Source organism: Triticum urartu, chromosome 7A, assembly GCF_056163025.1.
Source record: "Triticum urartu cultivar PI428250 chromosome 7A, HENAU_Tu73, whole genome shotgun sequence".
Lineage (NCBI taxonomy): Eukaryota > Viridiplantae > Streptophyta > Magnoliopsida > Poales > Poaceae > Triticum > Triticum urartu.
The window spans coordinates 685,148,838-685,174,257 of NC_141879.1; the positions used below are offsets into that span (position 1 = coordinate 685,148,838).

General features: G+C 46.6%; 2 protein-coding genes across 2 annotated transcripts; one reads left to right on the plus strand and one right to left on the minus strand.

Annotated features, from left to right (window-relative positions):
* The first annotated feature begins 4,836 nt into the window (after positions 1 to 4,836).
* On the plus strand, positions 4,837 to 6,401 carry LOC125521946 (uncharacterized). Its single transcript, XM_048687014.2, has one exon. The coding sequence runs from the start codon at positions 5,147 to 5,149 to the stop codon at positions 5,738 to 5,740; it is 594 nt and encodes a 197-aa protein (XP_048542971.1). The 5' UTR covers positions 4,837 to 5,146; the 3' UTR covers positions 5,741 to 6,401.
* Positions 6,402 to 14,264: 7,863 nt separating this feature from the next.
* On the minus strand, positions 14,265 to 14,708 carry LOC147961497 (uncharacterized). Its single transcript, XM_087533827.1, has one exon. The coding sequence runs from the start codon at positions 14,706 to 14,708 to the stop codon at positions 14,265 to 14,267; it is 444 nt and encodes a 147-aa protein (XP_087389953.1).
* Positions 14,709 to 25,420: the final 10,712 nt, after the last annotated feature.

Consider the following 25,420-nt stretch of genomic DNA (forward strand, 5'->3'; position numbering starts at 1 on the left):
ATTTCTCCTTTCAAATCAACAGTAGCGGCCGGCTCCAGATGCGAAAAAGATTTTCTTTGCTTCTTTCTCATAAAAAAGAGTGCGTGGAGTAACCAGATGCGAAAGTAAATTTGCTTATGTGGCATGCCCCACGTTTACTCTGATAGGTAGGACCAACTTGACAAAAGATGCCCAATTATTTAAAAAAATGCTAAAATCGTGGCCCAAGACTGGTGAATATTTCTTAAGAATATGGTAATTCTTGTCAAAAATGCCAAACCAGATGAAAACCTACAATTTACTAATATAAGAAAAACTAAATCGGACACGTAGCTAGAAACCCAAAATAAGTGTAACGCAGTAATAAAATCCCTTGAATTGTATAGACCAGAGTATACAATCCAACCACCGAATTACTCGCAAAACTACACAGACTATAAACCCGTATGAATCTGGGCAGCAGCAGGTCTCTGCAGGGTGGTCCACAGTACGTGACGATCAATGGCAAGGAAGAAGGAAATGAAGATTAGTTGGCAATCCTGTCTGCTATAGCCAGCAACAGTGGTTGCCCTGTGGATACTGTTTGGTCCCTCTCCTCAGGCAGCGATGATGAGAGGAAACTTATGGGCACCTGACCCACAGAAGCATCTCAACCCACGCCATTTATGGCAGATGCATGGTCTGATGTATTCATTCAGGGAGACCATCTAATTTTGCTCTTCCATGCAAAAAGAGCCAAGGGAAACGTCAGAAATTTGGAGGGAAATGTACTTTGAATTTCGAATGTACTCCCACGTACATTACTTACTTATCTACATTCATTCATTGCTTGATTGAATTTAGTTCTTCCATCATTTTGCTAGACTGACAGCGGACACCACAGTTCTGTCCCTCCTGTCTTCCTAGATAGCTATCGTGTACGTACTACTGGTCCATATCTAGTTAAGGCAGTGAGCTAACTTGTTTGTTTCTTCATATCGCCATTAATCTCACTTTGGTTAAAGTGTTAACAACAAAAAAATACCACAAGGTAAATCAAAGGGTAGCAATGGACATGCATGCATGTGCCCAAGGAGGTCTGTGCAGAGGCATAGAGGGATCTAGAGGCAGAAAGAGCCTAGCTGCTTTTGACACTAACTGTGTGCCTCTGTTTGTGAAAAAGCTTCATTTTGACTTCAAGGCAGATAGATCTTAGAGTGATGGCAAAAGTGACACTGAAACCCACAACCTCCAGGTTTGTTTCTCTCTTTCTGCCAATGTAATCTTGGTCTGCGCAAAACATACAGATAAACAGCAAAAAACCATAGATGCGCACACATATACTACTATATGTTACTCTGCGATGCAAGGGCGAGATCGGGCAGGGCATGCAGCAGGCGCGTGGTAAGCGTGCAGGAGCGTGGTGTGTCCCCCTGCGGTGCGCCTCGCCGGACATGGCAGCATGGCGTCCATTAAATTTTTGCAGGTGAGCTTGAATGCCGTCCGACGTGGCTACGTACGTACGTGACCAGCTGCATGCACATGCTAAAAATGGCGCCGCACTCTTCTCTTCCCTTCGTACGTACGTGGGATCTCCTGTCTCACGCAGTGATGCGCTAGCTGACGGTGCATGCATGCAGCATGCCCTACGTCCCTGCGAGCTTCTGCTACGCCATAATACGTACGTACGTTTATTGATTTATTATGTGTAAATTTTATTGCTCTGCCGTCTTGGATACCTGTAATTTTATTTGCATGTATCTCTCCGTTCCCCCCTTTTAGCCATCTTTGTCTGCTAATTGTGCTGCTACATAAATTGTCACCACATCATCGCTAAAACTGCTTCCAAAATGGCGCACCAGACATGATTTATAGGCTCTTGATCTTGAGGGACAATAAAATTCTGGTATTGGACTTGAGGGACCGATTTTACATTGGCAATTGTCGAGGGACCAAAAGTTCACCTTTTATTTTAATATATATACGCAAATATCAGAAGTTTGTAAAAAGCTCCAAATTACATCTTCTCCAAATTGATGTGGGGCTAGCTAGGCCAGAGCTCAGCCTACCAGGACCTTCATGGTGACTGGCGTGTCGGCCTCCCCGGGGGTGCAACCTTGCTGGCTTTGTTTGTTGTTCGATTAGCGGGTTTTTTTAGTCTGATTAGCGGGTGCTTGCCTACGTAGTATCATTGTTGTTATCCAGGAGCTCGCTATAACTCTCTGCTAGGCCGGCTCATAACTCCCACGGTTAGAGCCCCCGCTTGAGGAAAAAAACTGATGTTCGCTCCGAAAAAAACCAGCTTAAAAATCGGTAGGTCTGGTTCCAAAAAATGGACTATTGATCTTTGTCGTTAAACAATATGTTATTATATTATTGTATCCCCTAAAAATATTATTATAAACAAAGTTCATAATATTTTTAAATGATCACAAATCTGTAAAAAAATGGCTTCACAAATTTTAAAAAGTATTTACAAAATATATGTCTTTTCGAATTTCGAAAACATTTTCACATTTTCTAAATGTTCATGAATTTTGAAAATGCTCATGATTTTAAGAAATGGTCATAAACCTATAATATGCTCATGAATTTCAAAAATATTCATGAACTTTAAAAAATTATTGAGTTTAAAATTGTATGTAAATTTTAAAAAACATGAAGTTTGAATACATTAAAATTTTAAAAATCATTCATGAATTCAAAAAGAGGGACGAAAAAACACCTTTTCCTTCCTTTAATCCTTCAGTTTTAGTTTGTTCATGATTTTCTTTACACTACCAATTTTTTTCATCCTTAAGGGATTTATATAGATCAATACATGAGACTGCACGCCATGTAAATGCGTACTTGCTCACATCTGACCATACACACGATACCAGAGTGTTCAGGTAAACGCACAGTTGATCACAAAAAGGATGAACGTCGGAGATTGGACTTTTATCATCGAGATGTTGAAAGATTTGGCTGTGTGGCTAGTGTCTAACGAGGTATTTGGTATTGTATCTCATGTTTTTTTTATGATCTATGAAGCATCACTGCTTATATTGCCAATGATGTTTAAACAAATATATGATGCTTGCGTGGTGCTTCATAGATCAAAGTAAATTTCAGCTTACGATGTGCCAGGCTTTGCTAATTCGCTAGCTTCGGCACTGACTGGTGGTGCATTTTTTTTTAAAAAAAATACGAGATCACTGGTGGTGCATGTATACCCTATACACTGTACTTGGTATACGGTGTTTCTCAAAAAAAAAACCATGAATTGTGTTGTTTAACTTATCTTTGTGATCCACTTAATTAGCACTAAGAAATTAGATGGCCGTCCTCTTGTATATAAGAGAAATGAAAAAGATTACACTGCTTTGAACAAAAATCTCCTGTTGCAGTGGCTCTGAAATTGACGCGGAGCATGCAGAAGGAAACGATGGGACTCGCTGGATAGGCAGCGCAGCACGCCAGGCAGAGGAAGGGTCCATCTGACGGCTGACATTGGGTGGGATGATCGAGATCGACCGGCGCAGCCTGCACCGTAAATTATTAGGGCCCTGTCCGACGGTTCAGCTCACTGTGCAGGGGTGCGGGGCCCATCTGTCAGTCCGTGTCCGTCCACGCTGCCCGGTATGAGGCATGCATGACACGGCCACATGAACCATCTACCTCCTACTCTCTCTTTCCATCTATATAGGGACTAATGCGTTTTTTAAGACCGTTTTGACTATTGATAAGATTAATAGTACATGACATGCATAATATGAAAATTATATCATTGAAAGCTCTTTTCACACACGAATTTAATGATATGCTTTGTGTAAGTTGCATGTCATATATTATTGCTCTAATATTTGGTCAAAGTTAGCCTCGAAAAATGCAATAGGCCTTATATAGATGGAAGGAGGGAGTAGCTAACTCCTATTTGCATCACCATTCGTCTTCTTACTGCCTATGCCTATGCAAGTTGTCGCATTGGATTCCTGCATCGTCATTCATTTGCTTTAAATGGGTCTGTAATCTAGTCCAATCTTCAAAAAATAATAATTGCAGCAGTACTAATTGTGCTAGAAAACCTGACGAATATCAGAATATAGTTTCTACTTTCTAGTCGGTGGGAATAGGACAGATCCATGCATGTGTACAGAAAGCACCCAGCGATGCAAAATTGATGGGATCATGGGAGCCATATGCTCTAACAAGCAATACACATGGCGGCAATTAACCATAGCTGTCCTAGCTACTCCAGCAAATACAGAACATGCATGCATCGTCCTAGACTCCTAGTACTAGTGCTATTCTATAGCAATGCAGAAGAACATGCCTTGGAGACTAGATTAACTTCACTGTGCTGCTGTAAACATCCTTCTGCACCACCTGTATGCAGCTGTAGGTGGTTTAGGTTGGTAGGAGGAGGAACAACATTCTTGAGCCGCTCTCTCTGATCAGTAGTACAAGTAATTAAGTATACATTAATCACCGTCCTTAAACAACTGTAGTTGCATCTTGCATCGCGGGAATGGGGGTGAAGACGGCAGAGCAGGGTGCAGGGAAATTTACCCTGGGGCAGTGAAAATTCATGATCCGGCCCCTGCAGCCTGCCTGCCTGCCGGCTTCCTTCTGCTTCTTGCTGCTCCTCATCCGTCTGATCTGATCCGTATTGAACCCAAGAGAGAGATCATGGTACACAGAGAGATGGAACATGGAAGCTTTAGGAGGGGGAGGGGGCTGCAATCCGAGAGTTAGTTTCACCACCCTCTCATGCATCCCCCCACAATCATTTGCGCCACCCCATTTGCACTACCCTTCTCTCTCCACCTCATTCCCACTCTCACTCTCACACACACACTCTCTCTCTCTTCTCTCTCATGGCAGGGCCATGATCTATATAACATGCGCCCGGCCTTTGCTTGTTGCCTGCATATAATTCTGTTCCTCGCTTGCTTCTCCTTTACTTATTTAGCTACTCCTCCGTCTCCTCTCCTCTCCACTCCATCATCACCTCCACGACGCCTGCCTCCTCCCTCCTCGTCCTTCACGCTACTACAAAAGACCACACACAAGCAAGCAGAGTCACATCACACCACTGGCTAGCTCCCCCGCTCTGGCAATCCGATCTCTCGCATAAATTATTTCTTGGATCCCTTAGAGAGGATCCAGAGCAGCAGCAGTGGGATCTGCGCGCGCACCAGCTTCCATGGGCCTCGACGTCGTGGAAATATCCGAATTGGGGGCGCTCCGGCCGATCCAGACGGCCGTGGGCGGCGCGCGGGCTACAACAAGGCCGGGGGCGGACGATGGCGCTGCCGAAACCGGCTGTGTCACACCCAAGGCGAGCGGCGCGCAATCGGCCACTGCAGGAGGAGTGGACGACGACGCTGCCACCGACAGCGGCTGCGTCACGCCGAGGGCGAGTGGCTCCCTGGCCATGCTGCCCATCGCGCCACTGCTGCAAGACGACGGCGTCGACGTCGGCTTCACCACGCCGCTGGCCACGGGTGGAGTAATTGGGCAGCGAGACGGCTGCGCCGCTGCCGGTGACGAGGGCAGCAGCTTCACCACGCCGACGACGACCGACAGCGCGCTGGTGCCGGCCACGGTGTGCCCGCCCGCGCCGCGCAAGTCGGGATCGGTGCCGACGAGGAAGCGGGCCCCGCTGCAGCAGCGGCTCTTCTTCTACCCGGTGCCGCACGACCTGACCACCGTCTTCGTCGCCGTGCCGCAGTGCCCGCCGCCCGCCAAGAAGATGCGGGCGCACGTGGTGGAGTCATCTGTGCCTCTAGGCACGTGACGATGCTGCCCCCGAAATTGGCTGCGTCACACTCAAAGCAAGCGACTCCATGGCCATGCTGCCCATGGTGCCACTGCAGTAAGACCTCGGCGCCGATGTGATCGGCCTCGCTACGCGGCCGGCCACGGGTGGAAATCTCGGGCCGGGTGACGGCTGCAAGTATGGCGCCGCTGCCAGCGACGAGGGCAGCTTCACCATGCATGCCGACGACGGCCGAGGGCGCGCTGGTGCCGTCCACGGTGTGCCCGCCGACGCCGACAAGGAAGCGTCGGCCGCTGCAGCAGAGGTTTTTCTACCACCGGTGCCGCGCGACCTCACCACCGTCTTCGTCGCGGTGCCGCAGTCCCCGCCGCCGGCGAAGAAGATGCTGGTGCACCGTGCACGTTGTCGAACAGTCTGTGCCTCTAGGCATATGCTGCCGCGCGACATTGTCCCGGCCGCGAGTGCTGGAAAGAGTAGTGAAGCTTTATTGATATCTCATTCACACACAACACTAGCAGTGAAGTTTAGCTGAACCAGTGCTTCTCTGTCTGTTGGAGCTGAATCCCTCGGCTCCTCTCTCTCTCTCTCTCTCTCTCTCTCTCTCAACATGTACAAATACACGAGTTTTGTTTTGGTGACTTGCTGGCTTGCTGCCTTACACGGCCAATGCCTTTTTCTATTGTTGATGCACCGCAAACTTGTCTTACAGATGATATGATAGGCATATGTACATGCCATTTATAGGCTTTCCTACATCGAAGGACGCAGCTTCAATGCCTTAAAGGCATCTATTTTTGGGTCACTGACATGTGGGTCAGTCACCTGTTGGGCCTATATATATAGATACAAAAGCAGGTGCCTTAAGGCATCGAAGCATCATCCCAAATCGACTAAGCACAGTGAGTTGTGTTCTGATGCACAAGTCGTCCCTAGCAATCTTCCTTTTATGCTAATCGCAATACTAAATTTGTACGGTCACTGCAAACTCTAACTTTGCTTCTAAACAACCTACACTTCCTATGCCTTCTTATGGCTCCCTCCAGGGCGATCAGGGGGCCAGCCCCAGCGCCCCGGCCGCCGCCGCCTTCCCCCTCTCCTCCACCTCGTCGTCCCTAGAGACGTCCGTCAGCTAAGCCTGTGCGTCGTCTGTGATGGGGACGGCGGGGATCTAGGGTGCAGCCCCGCGGTCTGGAGGGACAGGGGGCGCGAGATCGCCCTTCGGTCTTCATCTTTCCCGGTGGTTCGGTCCTGCTCCGGCGGCTTCGTGGGAAGGGCGGATCAGGAGGGATGTGGCCATGGTTGACAAGTCGGTGGCGCCTCCGGTCAGATCTGATCTGGCTGGTGCCGTTGGCAGTGGTGGCCATCTCCTCCGTCGGAGGTGGTCGGCTTGAGGCTAGATGTTCAGACCTCGAGATCCGTCATCTAGTTCCGGCTACGAGTCGGGAAGACATAGTTGCCGGTGAAAACCGAGCCGATGGCAGGCGATGTCGGCATTCTGCATCGTTACCTTGATGAAGGCATCGTCGTGTAACTACTGTTGACCCACTCGTGCTTCTCTGGGGGAAACCCTAAGATATGGTCTTCCAGATCAGACGATGGCGGAACACGGTGTCGTTTCTCTCTTGGGAGCGTCATTTTGTGGAGCAAAGCTGGAAGACAGAGGCAGGAGGTGGAGCGGCTTCGTCTTGCATGGAGCTTTCGATGGAGATGTCAAGTCATGCCTGGCCGACAGGTGCTACGCTATGTCATGCCTGGTCGGCAGGTGCTACGCACGACAGATCTTCCAGAATCTTCGCATCTGGACGGATGAGCGCGGGGCGGTGGCGTCGACGGATGGACGGACTTGCAAGGATGATGCAGATCTCTCTCTTGAAGATGGGTCAGCGGTTCGATGACGATGGCGGCGTCTAAAACGTGTGCATGTGGCATACACATTAGGTCTGCTGCACCGGTTGTGTGTTCCGATACGTTATGTTGATGGATCGGCGACGACACCGGTTTTACATATGGGGAGTGAGAGCACTCCATATTTTCGAGTTTTGTAGGTGTGAGTGGTGGCTACGGGTGGCTTGATACATGTTCTTGTTAGACCTATGTTGAATATAAATAAAGATGGCCGTAAGCATGGATTGATGCAGAGGCCAGGGGTCATAACCACCTTTAAAAAAAACTTCACATGCCTTCTCAAATTCTTTTTAAACGTCCGCAGACGCGCCCAGTCAGTGAACCTCACATTAAGATCAAATGTAGGGAGCATATACAGACTCGGGGCCACACCCGATCAGTACGTCGCATAGGACTCGGCCTACCTCGGATCATCTTTCCTTTTTCCTTTCTTTCTTTTCTTTCTCTCTCTTCATCTGCATCAATGACATACAAATGACTAAACATATAAGAAATAAAATAAGAAGTATGGCTGCATGAACGGACAAATAAGGGCTCAACACAGACACGACCTGTCACTGACCAGACACGTCTGTAGATGTTTAGAAGACCGAATTTTTTAAGTATGATTTTGGATGCCCTAACTGACATTAAGCCTTAGCAAGGAGTGTTTATCCTTCTCTGGACACTCCTAAAAATAAGTGAAAATTTCATTAGAAGTAATACCATTGTACCTCAATTTTATCTTTGCAACTTGCACCTTGTCCACGGCCACGACTATGACCTCATCCTAGCGACGAGTCGACATGATAAGTTGCTCTCGCGCACTTCCCATCTCTAGCGCCTTGAGGAACTCCTCTATGGCCATCTTGTTGACTTTAACAAATAGGGCAACAGACGAAGCCACGGATGAAATTGTTGAAGATGGCACGCAATAGCTTCTTCACAACATACCCATCCTTTATCGAGTCTCCAAGCTCACAGATACGCCCCACAAGCATTGTCAATTCCACTTCAGCTCATCCACGGAAGGAAGGAGATGACATGGGGTGGTCGAGCATGTCGCACGGCGCTTTGCCCGCTATTGTGTCCCACATACCATTGCAATTGGAAATGGGCTGGCCCTACTGCCCATGTGGTCCATCAACGACCCACGAACCTGCCAAATTCGATATAGGACTTTCTTTTTCTGAAGTTAATTTTTGACATAATTTGAACTTTGCAAAAATGTTCCTAAATTTTAGAATAATTGCATATGTGTCCTCCCATCATTGAAGATTTGTAGAGAAACCCCAGACACCCTCACAACTGCCTACAAAATACCAAAACTTGCTAAAAAATTAGAAATTCATCAGAAACTCCGTAAAAATTGAGTCTTGGCATATGAAAATCAGAAAAATTGAGGGATGCTTAGTAAAATAAAATAAAATACCTGTAGGCTGAGAAATATGTAGGCATCCCCACATCATCCATCCTTCTTCCTTCCATCAATGTTTCTCCATATTAAATCTTCAGAAAACCAACGAAGGTCCACCGAGAAGACTGAGATAGAGGTTGCTACGAAGGACAAGGGTACTTGCAAGTGCCAAATGTTCACCCTCCCTTCTCCCTAGCACCTTTCCCGAGTCATAGTCAACAAGCAACATTGAAGCTCATTGTGCCCTTCATACCAGGAAAGAAGACTCAAGCATAGCCACATGACCGAGAATTCAAGACAAGATCATCAAGTCCAACTATACTATAATGCACATGAACAACTATTTTAATAGAAACACTTGTAAATCATAGGAATAATATTTCCATACATAGTGAACATTTCTAAAATTTGAGGTGGATGTGTTTTAAATATATTTCAATCATATAATTAAAAGAACCTCATGAATATTTTGAATTTTTATAAATTCTCCAACAGCTGGTGTTTTCAATGTTATATAAAAAAGTTTTTAGTTTTTATAAAAATAAAAAGTATATATGTGTTAACAGGCACACAATGGCCAGACTATTGTCACTCACTTTAGCCGTTGCTCCACTCGCCACAATATGAAATTCCGCCAGTTCAAACTAAACTTTCCCTACTTGTGTGTAGACTTTTGTTTTAATGTTGATGGGAGTACTATCAAATTCATTGATCAGAAAGGACATCACAAGAACACCCTCAACAGAAGGAAAGTGCAGCAAAAAGGCCGTGCAAAAAGAAAAGAAAGGAAAAGAAGCTACTCATTTTATTAAAGGAAAATGGGCAAAAAGCTGAACAGGAAGCCGTACCTAGGTAAACTAGGCCTAAATCACCACACGGCATACAAAATATCGGTAAGGCCGGCAACATACAACACACCTGGCTGGGCACTTGAGCGTTGCCATCGCCAAATGCACCTTGCACCGGTGCATCACTCCGGTGCACCACCAGCATATTGGCCAGCCTCCTCGACATGGAAGAGGAACACATGTCCAGGGGTTCCGGGTGGCAAAACCCAAGGATTTTTCCCTTTGATGGCTTGCGAGCGAACGAATCCAAATTTTGCTAGCCACCTCCTTCTCCTCCAAGAATGAAAGTTGGGGCTCGTGCCTCTCCCCGGCACAGGCGTAGGTCCACCTCATTTCTGGTGGCCCTAGGATCATGGAGGTGCGGTAGATCCTAACAAGGGCCGGCGGGAGGGCTTCGTTTTTGGTCTTTTTTTTTATTTTGTTAGGGTTTATGTCCTGCTCAGGCAGGTGAGACGGCGGCGGCTTTCTGAAGATAGAATAAAGGTCTCCCCGCCTAGCCTCCATTCCGGCGGTGCGCATAGCATCGTTGGTGGGCGTGTGGAGGTGTGTCTTCGGCAGATCTATCTTTGGTGGATTTGCTCGGATCTCGTCGTTCTTTGTCTACGTTGTGTGTCTTCGATTTGGATCCTTTCGATCTACGTTATTCTTCATCGCCAGCGGTTGCTGTTCTGGGGTGCTGGTCCTATGGGGTCTTAGCACAGACGACGTTCTGACTGTCTGCTACAATAAGTTGTGCCCGATTTTGGTGATGGAGAGCGTCTCTGGCTCGCTTCAGTGTTTGTAGTCATCGTTAGATGATGTACAAATCTGGATATAATTTTTATTTTTGGTGTTCGTTGTACTGCCATGATTAAAAATGAATAAATTGAAAGTTTTTCTAAAAAAGGAAATGCATGCCAAAAAAATGTAAACATATGACGCTCTAATCCCACGAGAACCCCCCTCCCCCGCATCGGATCAATGGATTAGATGCGGATGAAAGTACGCCCACAGACACCATACTAACCACACCACTGCCGGCATCCGAGCTACCACACACCGAGTACTTGCACCACGAGGCCTAACTCCATGACGACGTTTCCAACAATAGCGCCGTCATCCCAGATCCAACTAGATGGATCTTGGTTTTCAATACTCGCCTGTAGACTGAACCGGCCAGGGGAGAAGCGCGCGGCGGCCACCCACACTTACACGCATTGCAGATATGACACACGTCTACTCTCCATGCCAAGCATCCGACCGACAGCTTAGGGCCGCGCCCCGCCGTTCCCTGGGCTCCCTGCGTTGTTCGCCATGTGAATGTGATGTGCCACGGGTTGGGTCCATCAACCTAAGGCCAATTTCACCGCGCGGCCCTATTTTGTCCGGCCTCGTCTGTTCGAGGTAAAATGGACAAACCGAATGGCCCAGCGCGCGGAAGCAAACGTACTTTTGTCCGTTTTGTATCCGCTTTCGACCCATCCGTGACCCAAGTTTGCGCCGCTTTTAGGGTGAAATGGACAACACGCGGATGCACGGGCTGTCTGCGCGTGTTCTCCCCTGGCCCGCCCGTCGGTGGCACAGGGCGGGCCTTTTTCTATCCGCCCCTCCCTCCCTCCGGCCGCACCCCCCTCCACTCTTCCCCACTCTTCCCTTCGTTGTCGCCGCCGCCGCCGCTGCCATTGCAGCCGTGCAGTTCGGACGTGCGCTCGCCCAGGCCCTCCCCCTCGGCGCCGCCGAGCTACCCAACCACGACCACCTGGTTTGCGCATCCGCCGGCCGGATTTGAGGCGGATCCGGTCAGTCTTGAGCTCGCCCGGCTATGGGAGGCCGGACCGCGCCATGGACTGGCCGGGCACCTCGCCGGAAGGCCCTGGTAGGGCCACAAGGCCACATGCAGGCAGTGGCCCCTCCTCTAGCCGCTCGGATCTGCACCGTCGGTGGTCCGCCGGCAGATACACGAATGACGGTCGGCCGGGCTCGGTGCTTGCCCAAAAGCTTGTCGGCGCACCGTTGCCATTCATTAAGTGCGACCACTGCCCAAGGATGGTCGTGCGCCGCGTGTCTACAACGCCGGAACATTCCGGATGGATGTTCATCAAGTGCTTAAACGATGGGGTATGTGCTCTTTTTAGCTTTGGTTTGTGCTCTAGATTTGACTAGTTGTGCTAACTTCAAATTTTATTATGTAGCATGAATGCAAGTTTTGCTATTGGAAAGAAGAGTACATCGATATATTGATAGAGCGAAATTTAGTACATGTTCGTGCACTTTTAGCTAGCATAGAGGTTGTAAATGAGATAAATGCACTTGTTGCTAGATTAGAGGCTAGACACGAGAATAGGTGTGAGGAAGCAACATCGACTTCTGGCTTGAAGAAGAAAGGAGGATGCCAGATCGAGCCTCCTTCACAGATCAACAATGAGTGCATCGAGAAGGCCCTAACCCAACTCAAGGGAGCACTTATGAAAGTTGGATATCTTCTAAAATGTATTCTTGTGGTTTTTGTTTTCTTTGGTCTTGTTTTATTAGTTAAAATGTGATGATGTATTTTTCATGTACCAAAAATGAATGATGAAAAAAAGTGAAGGACTTGCAAAGAAAAATGTACACGGATAAGATGCGGCCGGGATGTGTTCGCGCATTGGGCGCATGGCCACCGCATCTCAGGACAGGTCCGGACACGACTCCATCGCTCTATCCAAACAGACATAATCTAGACAAAACGAACGTCTATTTGGAATCACGCGGTGAAGTTGGCCTAACCTGGGCTGACGAGGCCACGTACGTGAACGTGAGGGAAGATGAACAGTTCACGTACGTGCCGCTGCCGGCCGGACGCATACGGCGCGGCAGTCGCTGTGCGCTTTGCCTTCTCTTTCCGCGTCCTCGCTCCGCCTACGCCAGCGAGCCAGGCAGCCAGCGGCGACCACGCACCGGGAGTACGTACGACGTGCCCGGTGGCAGTGACCGCACTACCAGCCGCTGAGCTTGTGCAGTGCAAGGCAAGCACGGCCAAAGATGCAGTGACGACGACCGTTGTGGTTGTGGCACAAGTAACTCGGAAGATTACTCCGCACATCGATCCATCATGGCAACGTACGTACACATCCACGATCGACCTTGGTAATGGTACCCGACAAACTGAGAAGATATCGAGCGTACGCTGTCGTTGTCAATCTCGCGCACGTACGCTCCGTTGCTACTTCAGTAGTTGGTGCTCATTTCGCATATCATTATATGCACGAGCTCGTAGTGAGTGAAGTCATTGTCATACGGCCATGGGTTGGTCGTGACTGGGGTCGTTCAATTATATAGAGAAAATATAGAATTATCTTTGGTACGGAGGGATCACGTTGTCCCTTGACGTGACTGGTTTAGTAGGACCTAATCACGTAGGTCAATTGCAGATCAAGCTAGGAAAGAGGGTATCATCTTTTTTTTCTGTCGGAAAATGATCTTTCTGAGTCTGAGGTTTCTAAATTAGCTTTGATGGTTGACTGGTAGGGACTTGATCGATCCTCTAGGTATTTCTCTTCCGTTTTATTTTCCCGGCTACTTCAATTTCAGAAATGTTTCCGCACTTCTCGGTGTACTGTGACGGTGAGCGGACTGCGGATTAGTGTATTTCCGTCGAGATGATGCATCACAAAATCCACTTTCCGAGAAGCTTTCTAGATATATAGGAGTAAACTTTATGAGAGCATCTACATGCAGACTTGGCAAATCTGACCTTCTATATGTCTACGGATGCGTCCGGACACGCCTGCAGGTACATTTAAACGGGCCCTTATATTTCCGTACTGGTATCTACATATCTCAAATTTGGACTCTCAAATTCATGAAAATACACGCACATCGATCATACAAGTTAATGTCGCACGTAAATAGCAAATGTTGGTACGAAGTATAGATAATGTTTACATAAAATTTATTTGAAGTGTCAAACTCAAGCATGGCTCCTTGGTTGTCATTATGGGACTACATGTGCTCCACAAGATCATTGAGTTGTTGCGTGTGCACCTGCTGATCTCGAAGATTCTGATGCATCCACAGAAAGTTCATCAGCTGATCCGCATCTTCATCTTTCGGGATTTCAACTTGTTCTCCAGGTGCTTCGAAATCATGGGTTTGAGCTACACCATCACCCTCATTGTCGACAATCATATTGTGCAGAATAACACGACATGTCGTCAGCTGCCAAAGTTTCTGATTCCCACATCATTACAGCACTCCGCACAATTCCCCAACGAGTCTAAAGCACACCAAATGCCCTCTCCACACCCTTCCTAGCCGCTTCCTGCGTTGTTGCAAAGTGGCTATGTTTATTGCCATGTGGTTCGGATATGGTCTTCACAAACGTCGCCCACTGAGGATAGATACCATCGGCAAGATAGTATCTCATGTTGTACTCTCAGCCATTGGCGTTGTAGTTGCACGGCGGTGATTCCCCATTGCAAAGCCTCCTGAACACCGTAGACCGTTGAAGCATGTTGATGTCGTTGTGAGAACGTGGCATTCCAAAAAAAGCATGCCAAATCCATAAGTCATGTGATGGCACCGCTTCTAGTATGATGGTGGCCTCTCTGGTGTGACCTTGATACATTTCCCGCAAACCTTTGAGGTAGTTCTTCCATTGCCAATGCATGCAATCAATTGATCCGAGCATTCCTGGAACCCCTTTGCCTCCAATAGCCAACAACTTCTCTATGTTCCACGCATTTGGTTCTCTGAGATACTCAGGTCCAAACACCTCCACCACGGCGCTGGCAAACTTGACAGTAGTCTTCAGGCACGTGATCTCCCCCATCCTGACCATCTCACCAACGACATCTGCAGCAGTACAAAGTGCAAGCATCCTTAGAGCAGCCGTGCACTTTTGCTTGCCCGAGAAAGAGAGTTGGTCGTTGATACGTCTCAAACGTATCTATAATTTTGGATTGTTCCATGCTATTATATTATCTGTTTTGGATGTTTTATATGCATTAATAAGTTATTTTATATTATTTTTGGGACTAGCTTATCTATAATACCTAAATAGTTCGTCCCACTATGTTATTTCTTTTGACATGCAACCTATCCACCTCATCAACTTGCCACCTCAGCATGTTTTCAATGAATTGCGTGATTCCACTTTGATAACCGAAGCAAGATTTTTTCTGCCTTCCATTACGGATGAGTCAATAAAAACCAATAAAGAGAAGCCCATCGATCCATCTCTCTGTACCTATTCTTCTTCCGTATGCATCGGGGCAGCGGGTCAGGGGACGCCATCAACCACAGCACCCATGCATCACCAGACAGTGCCTGGTGCTACTTCTTGAGCTTGCGTTGGTTTTTCTGTTGAAGAGGAAAGGGTGATGAAACAAAGTAGAGATAAGTATTTCCCTCAGTTAGAGATCCAAGGTATCAATCCAGTAGGAGGTACAAGGAAGTCCAGAATCTATGCACCTGCACAAACAATCAAACACTTGCACCCAACGCGATAAAGGGATTGCCAATCCCTTCACTGTCAATTGAAAAGGTAAGATCTGATAGAGATAGATAAAACTAAACAAAAGATAAAATATTTTTGGGTTTTTTGGTTTACCCTGCCTACTGGAATGGTCATCACTTGGCCGGATTTCCAAGCTGCCTTTCGTGCCCGCTTCATTCCTCAGGGAATCATGGACAGGAAGAAGCGAGATTTCCGCAACCTCACCCAGGGCAACAAGACTGTAGATGCTTATCAACGGGAATTTCTGGACTTGGCATGTTATGCTGAAGAAGACATTTCAACTGATGCTCGTAAGCAAGAGAAGTTTCGTGATGGACTTCACCCTGATATCAAGCTAGCACTGCTCATTCACGACTTTGCCGACTTTGCCACCTTAGTGAACAAGGCTATTCAGGTTGAGACTGGTCTTCAGGAACAACAGGGATCCCTTAGGCCCAGCCGTGACGCAGGCTCATCTTCGGACCCGTCAGCGCAGAAGCGTCGGATATGGATCCCCCACAGCATGTACCGCCCAACTGCACCGGCACCAAGATAGTCTTATGCTGCACCTCGTCTTCCCCCTCCACCACAGAGGCAGCCCCTTCGGGCTGTACCACCCTAAGCTTCTGCTCGCAATCCCAATGATGGTCTGTGCTTCAAGTGTGGCCTTCCGGTTCACCGCTCCAGGAACTGTCCTCAGAATCAGAATCAACTGACTCTTCCTGCTGCCGGTCGTGGTAACAATCAACCCCGCAACAACAATGCCCGACCTTATGGTCGTGGGTGTAAGTGCATCTAGTGCCACCCCTAGTTGGTTTTGGAGTATTGACGACAAACCTAGTTGAGGGACTAATGTGTTTGTGAGAATTGCAGGATAACACAGGTAGAAGTCCCTCATTGATTCGGTTTTCCTACCAGAGATGACCCCTAAAAATGTATGAAGACATTGAAGTCAAAGGTGGTATGTGAAGACATTCACATTGAAGACTATGACAAGAGAAGACATCGCATGAAGACTATGGAGTGCGAAGACTTAGACCTTTTGTAGTTCTTTTTCTTCTTTGTTGAGTCATAGGAACCACCGTACTGTTAAGTGGGGTCCAAGAGAACCAATCAGAATGACTGAAGTGATGCTTAACCAAAATCCTATGTCTTCGAGTGAAGACTATGAGAGCGAATCTTGTTCAGAGTTGGACAAGTCAGCTTTGCTTGTAGCCCAAGTAAAGTTGCCATGTGTGTTTGAAATCTGACCGTTGGAACACGTGTCAGTTCCTTAGTGACCCAGGGTCATTTCGGACAAATCAGGTCGGGTTGCCTAGTGGCTATAAATAGCCCACCCCCTACAACCATAAACGGTTGGCTGCTCAGAGTTAAAGTACGGCTTTTGTCGTTTGAGAGCAACCCACCTCGAAGCCTTTGAGAGAGAATTCCTTGAGAGGATAAAGCCATAACCACCCAGAGCCAAAGAGTGTTAGGCATCACTTAAGTCTTCTTGTCTGTGTGATCTGAAGACTTATTACACTTGAGGACTGTGAATCCTCCAGCCGGTTAGGCGTCGCATTCTGAGCATCCAAGAGTCATTGTGGATCGCCGGTGAACGAAGTCTGTGAAGGTTTGGAAGTCTACCTTGAAGACTTACCAGAGTGATTGGGCGAGGACTGGGTGTCCTTAGCTCAAGGGGAATAAGGTGAAGACGAGGTCTTCTGAGTTGAATCTCAGCCTCCCTAACCAGACGTACAGTTGTCACAGCAACTGGAACTGGTCCAACAAATCATTATCTTCAACGAGTCACTGGTTTCATCCTTCCCTTCTCTTTACTTACTGTTGGTTCTTGTGAAGTCATTGTACGATAGCATCACCATTCGACTTCACTAAGTGATTACGTGTACTGATTGGCTTCTCAATATCTTCCTACCTGATCCTTACTGCCTAGCTGCTATTAGTCATTGTGCTTTCACTTCATTGAATACGTGACTATGGTTTGCCTAGTGTAGTCTACCTTCCGCTGCATGGTAATAGGTTTATTTCTATCGTTTGTCTTCGAAACTTACATGTTTTGAAGACTTTCATAAAAATCGCCTATTCACCCCCCTCTATTCGATCACTAGCACTTTCAATTGGTATCAGAGCAAGGTACTCCCTTGTTCTGTGTGATTCGGTTTAACCACCTGGAGTTTTAGCTATGTCGACTACAGGGATAATTAAAGTCTCCGCTGCGTGCCCCGTCTTCGATGGAACTGAATATCCCTACTGGAAAAATAAGATGCGCATGCATCTTGAAGCCATTGATGTCGACCTATGGTATGTCGTCAAGAACGACGTTCCCAAGGCTGGAGAAGGTGTCACTGCCGCTGATGTCAAGAAGTTCGTTCAACTGGACTCTACTGCCAAGAATATCATCTGTGGTCATCTGACCAAAGGACAGTATGGCCGCGTGAGTGCTTTGGAAACATCTAAGCTAGTCTGGGACTGGCTATCCAAGGTCAACGAAGGCGTCTCAACCCAGAGAGATCAGAGAATTAGTGTCCTTCGCAACCTCTTCAACCACTTCAAGAGAAATGACAATGAGAATGTCCAGCTCACGTTTGATGGACTCACTGACATCACAAACGAGCTTCAAGCCCTCGGCGCTACTGAGATCACCAAGCATGAAGTCGCCAAGACACTCCTGAGATCACTTGACAGTTCGTTTGACACCCTAGCCCTGATGATTCAAGAACGTCCTGATTTCAAGACACTCGATCCGTCTGACATACTTGAGAGGCTCAACACACACGAATTTCAGCTTTCTGAGAAAAGAGACATCTACGGTCCCAACTATGGGCGAACTCGTGCCTTGAAGGCAAAGGCTGTCTCCTCATCTGAAGAAGAATCTGACAGCAATTCTGATGATCCTGAAGACATTGGAAGGGAGCTTGCTATGCTTGTGAAGAAGTTCCAAAAATTCACCAAGAAGAAAGGCCTCAGAAAGTCTTCACGATCAAGCTCAAGGAATGATGAAGTTTCTGCTCATGACTACAAGAAGAGAACATGTCACAAGTGCAAGAAACCTGGCCACTACATCTCTGAGTGTCCACAGTGGGACAATGAGAACAACAAGAAGAAGAAAAGCAAGGAGTATGACTCTGACGACAAGAAGAAGAAGAAATACTCAAAATCTTCTTCCAAGTCTTCCTCCAAGTCTTCATCACACAAGAAGAGCTCATCTGGCAAGGCACGTGCGTTTGTTGGCAAGGAAATGGACTCTGAGGAGGAGTCCGCTTCTGAGGAGGCGGAGGTGGAGTCTGAGGAGGAGTCTGATTCTGGCGTTGCAAGTCTGGCTACAGCATACGTTGCCAAGTCCATCTTCAACACTGAAGACAATGACTTCATCATCGACACCGATGCAAATGACAAGGACTACTCCGCTCCTTCCTACTGCTTCATGGCACGCGGTTCCAAGGTAAACACATGCACTACTCACTATCAAACATCTAGTGACGATGACTGATTGTGGTTCCAAACCCAGCTACAAAACACTTGCTAAAATTGCAACTGAACAACAAAAAGCTATGGAACACATTCAAAAACTATTAGAGAAAAGCGATGATCTGTTAGACGCTGAAATGACTCGATCTCAGTCCTTAATTGAAGACATAAAAAAATCTTCACGTTAAGTATGAGGAACTTGAAAGTCGTCATGAAACGCTCTCAACAACTCATGAAAGGCTTTCCTATGATTATCTTCAAAGGAAGCAAGATCTTGAGAAATTAAGAGCGGCTCATGAAGATCTTCAAAAGGAAAACGAGTCACTTCGCACCAAATAGACCAGTTCAGCTCAGGAAGGATTTGAACCACCATGTCTTAAATGCATTGAGCGTGATAACGCTACTTCTGTTGCTGAATGTTCTACTGCTGCTACTGTTGCAATATCTTCAACTGTTGATGTGGTAACTAACCCCTCTGCTGAGGATACCACTGCTATTGCTGATGAGAATGCTAGGTTGAAGACACTGCTTGAAACAGGGATGTACAGAAGTCTCAAAGGGTATCAGACACTATGTGATGTCCTCAAAAGGCAGATCCTGAACCGAAACCCTAGGAAAGAGGGTGTTGGGTTCGAAAGGAAAATGAATGCTGATGGCTCCTACTGGAAACCTGAGCAGTACCCCAAAACCACATGGGTTGCTGCAAAGGAACCTTCAGCAGATCCATCCACCCTATCTGGCTTCACTTCTGCTAACCCCATTGTTATTGATGAATCCTTTGATGCAAACTATAAACTGTTTAAGAATCAGAATGGTGAAGTGTTTGCCAGGTATATTGGTACTAACTGCAGGAATGGACCGCTTATGAAGAAGATCTGGGTGCCGAAAAGGTGTTTGGAGAATCTCCTTGTGAATGTCATCATGACACCACAAGTGAAGAAGACAAACCCTAGACCACAGGCTTCATACAGTCCAAAGGCTTCATACAGACAGAGGACTCACCTGAGTCACACTAACGCAAATGTTTTGCAGGGAAGCCATACTCAGGCCTATGAATATGAGCGCGGTCCATCAAACCACCATGTTCATAAGACTAAGAACTATTCTGCTTATTCTTATGAGTACTATTGTCCACCTGCAAGACTTTTTGCTAGGGCTCCAAAGCCAAAGTTCTCAGATGCTGCACTTAGACTTATTGCTTTGAAGCCACCCCTGAAGATGTGGGTGGCTAAGAAAGCTTACCTCTCTTTTGCAGGGAAAGGTCTCCAGCCAAAAACCAAAATCGTCTGACACTATTGTTGGGGACCTTAAACATCTTGTAGGGCGCAAGATCAAATTCCCAAATGGTCTTATTATGTACTTTGTTCCTGAATCGCTTGCAACTTGCCCTATCAGTCCTAATCTCGATCTAAGCTTTAATAATCCACTGGTTCGTCAAATGTTTTTGCTTCACAATTCTCTTCGTGAAGCCTATCCCCCTAACTGGACTGTAGGGTACGACACCAGCTGCTTCAGAATGGATTATTGATAGTGGGTGTACAAATCACATGACTGGCAAGCGAAGCCTTCTCATGGACTCAACTTTACGTCCATCTGACAAAAGTCACATCACATTTGCTGACACTGGTAAAAGCAAGGTATTGGGTCTAGGTAGAGTTGCAATCTCAAGGGATCAACACATGGATAAAGTCATGCTTGTTGAATCCCTTGGTTTCAACTTAATGTCTGTCTCAATGCTTTGCGATTTAAACATGATTGTGATGTTTGGAAAATATCGTTGCCTTGTACTAATGGAATCTGACAAGTCTCTAGTGTTTGAAGGGTATCGGAAAGATGATTTGTACGTGGTAGATTTCTCAGCAGGACCACAACTTGCAGTATGTCTTCTAGCAAAAGCTTCTGAATGTTGGCTCTGGCATCGAAGGATAGGGCATGCTGGCATGAGGAACCTCCACACCCTTGCAAGGAAGAAGCATGTCATATGCATCGAGGGTGTCAAGTTCAAGAAGGATCACTTATGCGGTGCCTATGAAGCAGGAAAGATGACGAGGGCCAAGCATCCATCGAAGACAATCATGACAACAACTCAACCCTTCGAACTGCTACACATGGATCTCTTTGGTCCCACTCATTACTCAACTCTTACTACTACTGCTTGTCTCTATGGCTTTGTCATTGTTGATGATTATTCAAGATATACTTGGGTGCATATAATCCTTTACAAGACTGAAGTGCAGGATGTCTTCAGACGCTTCGCCAATCGAGCAATGAACAACTATGGCGCCAAGATAAAGCACATCAGAAGTGAAAATGGCACTGAATTCAAGAACACTGGCCTAGATACATATCTTGATACTTTGGGCATCACACATGAATTCTCAGCTCCGTACACGCCACAGCAGAATGGCATCGTCGAACGCAAGAACAGAACACTTATTGAGATGGCTCGGACGATGCTTGATGAATACAAGACTCCAAGAAAATTCTGGCCTGAAGCCATTGACACTGCATGCCATATCATCAACTGTGTTTATCTTCACAAGCTTCTGAACAAGACATCCTATGAGCTCCTTACTAGCAAGAAGCCAAATGTCAGTTACTTCAGAGTATTTGACGCCAGGTGCTGGATCAAGGATCCACATCACACTTCAAAATTTGCACCAAAAGCACATGAGGGTTTTATGCTTGGATATGGAAAGGATTCGCACTCCTACAGAGTCTTCAATCTCTTTCATTATAAAGTGGTTGAACAGTAGATGTGCGGTTCAATGAGACTAACGGCTCACAAAGAGAGCACCTGCCAAATGTGCTAGATGAAGTTCCATCCAGTGAATCAATCAAACTTATGGGAACTGGAGAAATCATACCTTCTGAAGCTCAACCTGAAGAGGAACTTATCATCTCCGCACCTGATCAATCTGAAGACAATGCTCAACCTGAAGACAATCCCTCTAACAATGACAATGATCAGCAAGAGCAAAATCTTCGTCCTGTACATTCCCGTGTTGCAAATGAAGTACAAATTGAGAGAATAATTGATAGCATCAATGCACCAGGTCCACTCACTCGTTCAAGGGCAACACAGCTAGCAAATTTCTGTGGGCACTTTGCATTCGTATCAATAACCGAACCCAAGAAAGTTGAAGAAGCCTTCATGGAACCTGAATGGATTCAAGCTATGCAAGAAGAGCTTCAACAGTTTGAGCTGAATAATGTATGGGAACTGCCTCTATCGTTTGTGCCACCAAAGTCGTTCAACAGTTTGAGCTGAATAATGTATGGGAACTGCCTCTATCGTTTGTGCCACCAAAGTCGTTCATCTCCTACATCCTTCCGATCTCAGATTGTTCAAAACGCCGAAGCACGACTTTATGCTTTGAACGCGTTGAACGCAGCACCTCTTGAGGGAACTGAAAATATTCCAGTTGTTCGCGACTTCTTTGATGTCTTCCCAGAAGAACTTCCAGGAATACCCCCTGCCCGGGCTGTCGAGTTCGTCATCGACTTGAAACCAGGCACCGTTCCTATCGCCAAACGACCCTACAAGATGCCGCCTCACGAAATCCTTGAACTTAAGGAGGAAATCGACAAATCTCTTCGCAGTGGTTTCATTCGTCCAAGTTCCTCAGCTTGGGGAGCACCTTCTCTCTTTGTAAAGAAGAAAGATGGAACGAACCGTTTGGTGCAAGACTATCGTCCTATCAACCAAGCTACAATTCAGAACAAATATCCCCTTCCTCGGATCAATGATCTGTATGATCAACTGGCTGGTTCATCGATATTCTCTAAACTCGACTTGAGGTTGGGTTACCACCAGATCTGTGTTCGTGAAGAGGATATTCCAAAGACCGCTTTCGTCACTCGTTATGGTTCTTACGAGTACACCGCCATGTCTTTTGGCATGACCAATGCTCCAGCCACATTCTCTCGTCTGATGAACTACATATTCATGGATTACCTCGACAAGTTCGTCGTAGTCTATATGGATGATATCCTGGTATATTCGAAGAACAAAGAAGAACATGCTGAACATCTTCGACTTGTTCTAGAGAAGCTTCGAGAACATCAACTTTATGCCAAGTATTCCAAGTGCGAATTCTGGTTACCCGAAGTCACCTACCTTGGTCATGTCATCTCCAAGGACGGTATTGCCGTCAACCTAGAGCGCGTTCAGGCTATTCTTGACTGGACCCCTCCGAAGACTGTCAAGCAAGTCCGAAGATTTCTCGGGCTAGCCAGCTATTGTCGCCGCTTTGTCGAGAACTTCTCCAAGATCGCCAAGCCACTGACCAATCTGCTACACAAAGGCGTTAAGTTTGATTGGACAGACAAATGTCAGGAAAGTTTCCAGGCACTCAAGGACAAGCTGACCTCTGCCCCAGTGCTTGCTCCCCCTGATTCTCGCAAGGACTTTGTCATCTATTGCGACGCTTCATGTCAAGGATTAGGTTGTGTCCTAATGCAAGAGCGCAGGGTGATTGCTTATGCCTCCCGTCAAGTACGTCCTCACGAAGAGAACTACCCAGTTTAGGACCTTGAGCTTGCTGCGGTTATCTTTGCACTGAAGCTATGGCGACAATACCTTCTCGGTAATCGTTGCGAGATCTTCACTGATCATCAGAGTCTGAAGTACTTGTTCACTCAGCCATATCTGAACCTCCGCCAGCAGCGATGGATGGAAGCTTTTGCTGACTACAACTGCGGTATATCCTATACCCCTGGTAAGGCTAATGTAATGGCCGATGCCTTGAGCCATAAGTCTTATTGCAATAATCACCTGGTCTACAAAGCTCAACCCCGCCTTTATGAAGAGCTACGCAAGCTGCACCTTCAACTAGTTCCACAGGGTTCTCTGAATAACCTTGTTCTGGAACCAACTCTTCTCAAGGAAATTAAGTCTGCTCAAGCCAAAGATGCTCACGTTGATTTGATGAAAAGGGATCTTGCCTTAGAGAAATCCAGAGATTTCTCACTTGGTGAAGATGGAACCTTATACTTCAGAGACCGCATTGTAGTACCCCGGTTCGAGCTTATGTGAGAGAAGGTGATGAAAGAAGCGCATGACACCCCTCTCTCTATTCACCCGGGGAGTACCAAGATGTACTTAGACATTCGTCAGGAATATTGGTGGTCCAAGATGAAGCAAGATATTGCTCGATATATCGAAGAATGTGTCGTTTGTCGTCGCGTCAAAGCAGAACATCAGAAACCGGCTGGACTTCTACAACCGCTTCCGATTCCAGAATGGAAGTGGGATAAGATTCAGATGGACTTCGTCACTGGCCTTCCCAAGTCTCAGAAAGGTAACGATGCTATCTTTATCGTCATCGACCAATTCTCGAAGGTTGCTCACTTTCTGCCAGTCAAGGAGACTATCACTGCTAGTCAATTAGCAAACTTGTATATCCCCCGAATTGTGTCACTCCACGGCATTCCGAAGAAGATCAATTCAGACCGTGGCAGTATATTCACTTCTAAGTTCTGGGATAGTTTCCAAGAGGCAATGGGAACTCATATTACCTGGAGCACTGCTTATCATCATCAATCCCAAGGCCAAGTCAAGCGAGTCAATCAAATTCTTGAAGACATGCTTTGAGCTTGTGTTATTTCTTTTGGTAAGAAGTGGGAAGAATCTCTCCCTTATGCGGAGTTCTCTTATAAAAACAGTTTTCAAGCCAGCTTGAAGATGGCACCCTTCGAAGTGCTTTATGGACGTAAGTGCTGAACCCCTCGGAATTGGTCAGAAACTGGGGAACGGCCGCTCATTGGTCCAGACATTATTCAACAAGCTGAAGAGCAGGTTCGCATTGTCCGGGATAATCTCAAGGCGGCCCAGTCACGCCAGAAGAGCAACTATGACCGAAAACACTGGGGTTCAACTTATCAACCTGGTGAACAAGCTTATCTGCGTGTCACTCCTTTGAGAGGCACTCATCGGTTTGGAGTCAAGGGCAAGCTAGCTCCTCGCTACATTGGTCCCTTCCGCATCCTCGCCTGTCGTGGACTAGTGGCTTATCAATTGGAGTTGCCACCTCAGTTCTCTCACATCCATGATGTATTTCACGTGTCGCAACTTCGCCGATGCTTCAAGGATCCGGAACGTGAAGTGGATCCGGAACTGATTGAAGTGCAAGGTGATCTCACATACAAGGAGCATCCGATCTGCATTCTTGAAGAAGCTGAACGTCGAACACGCGAGAAGTTTACCAAGTTCCTCAAAGTGCAATGGTCAAATCATTTTAAGATGAAGCCACTTGGGAACGCGAGGATAACCTCCGTGCTGAATACCCCGACCTGTTCCCTTCTACCTCTTAATTCTTGGGACGAGAATTTCTTTTAGAGGAGGAGAGTTGTAACACCCCGGTGTAATGATGCTACAGTAACCCCTGGGGTTAAGTTAATCATTTTGCTAAACAAGTGTTTGATCATCATTGTCTCCTCTCTCTTTCAAATTTCAGTTGAATTCATTTTCAAATTATGAGTGAAATTCAAAATGCTCAAACATGAAAACTAAAATGTTCATCATGCGTAAAATATTCTCCTGCTAATATTGGTGGTGAACCAACATTTTGAAAAATGCCTAAGTGGCCTAAAGTAGCTAAAACAGAAAAGCTTTTTTTTAAAGA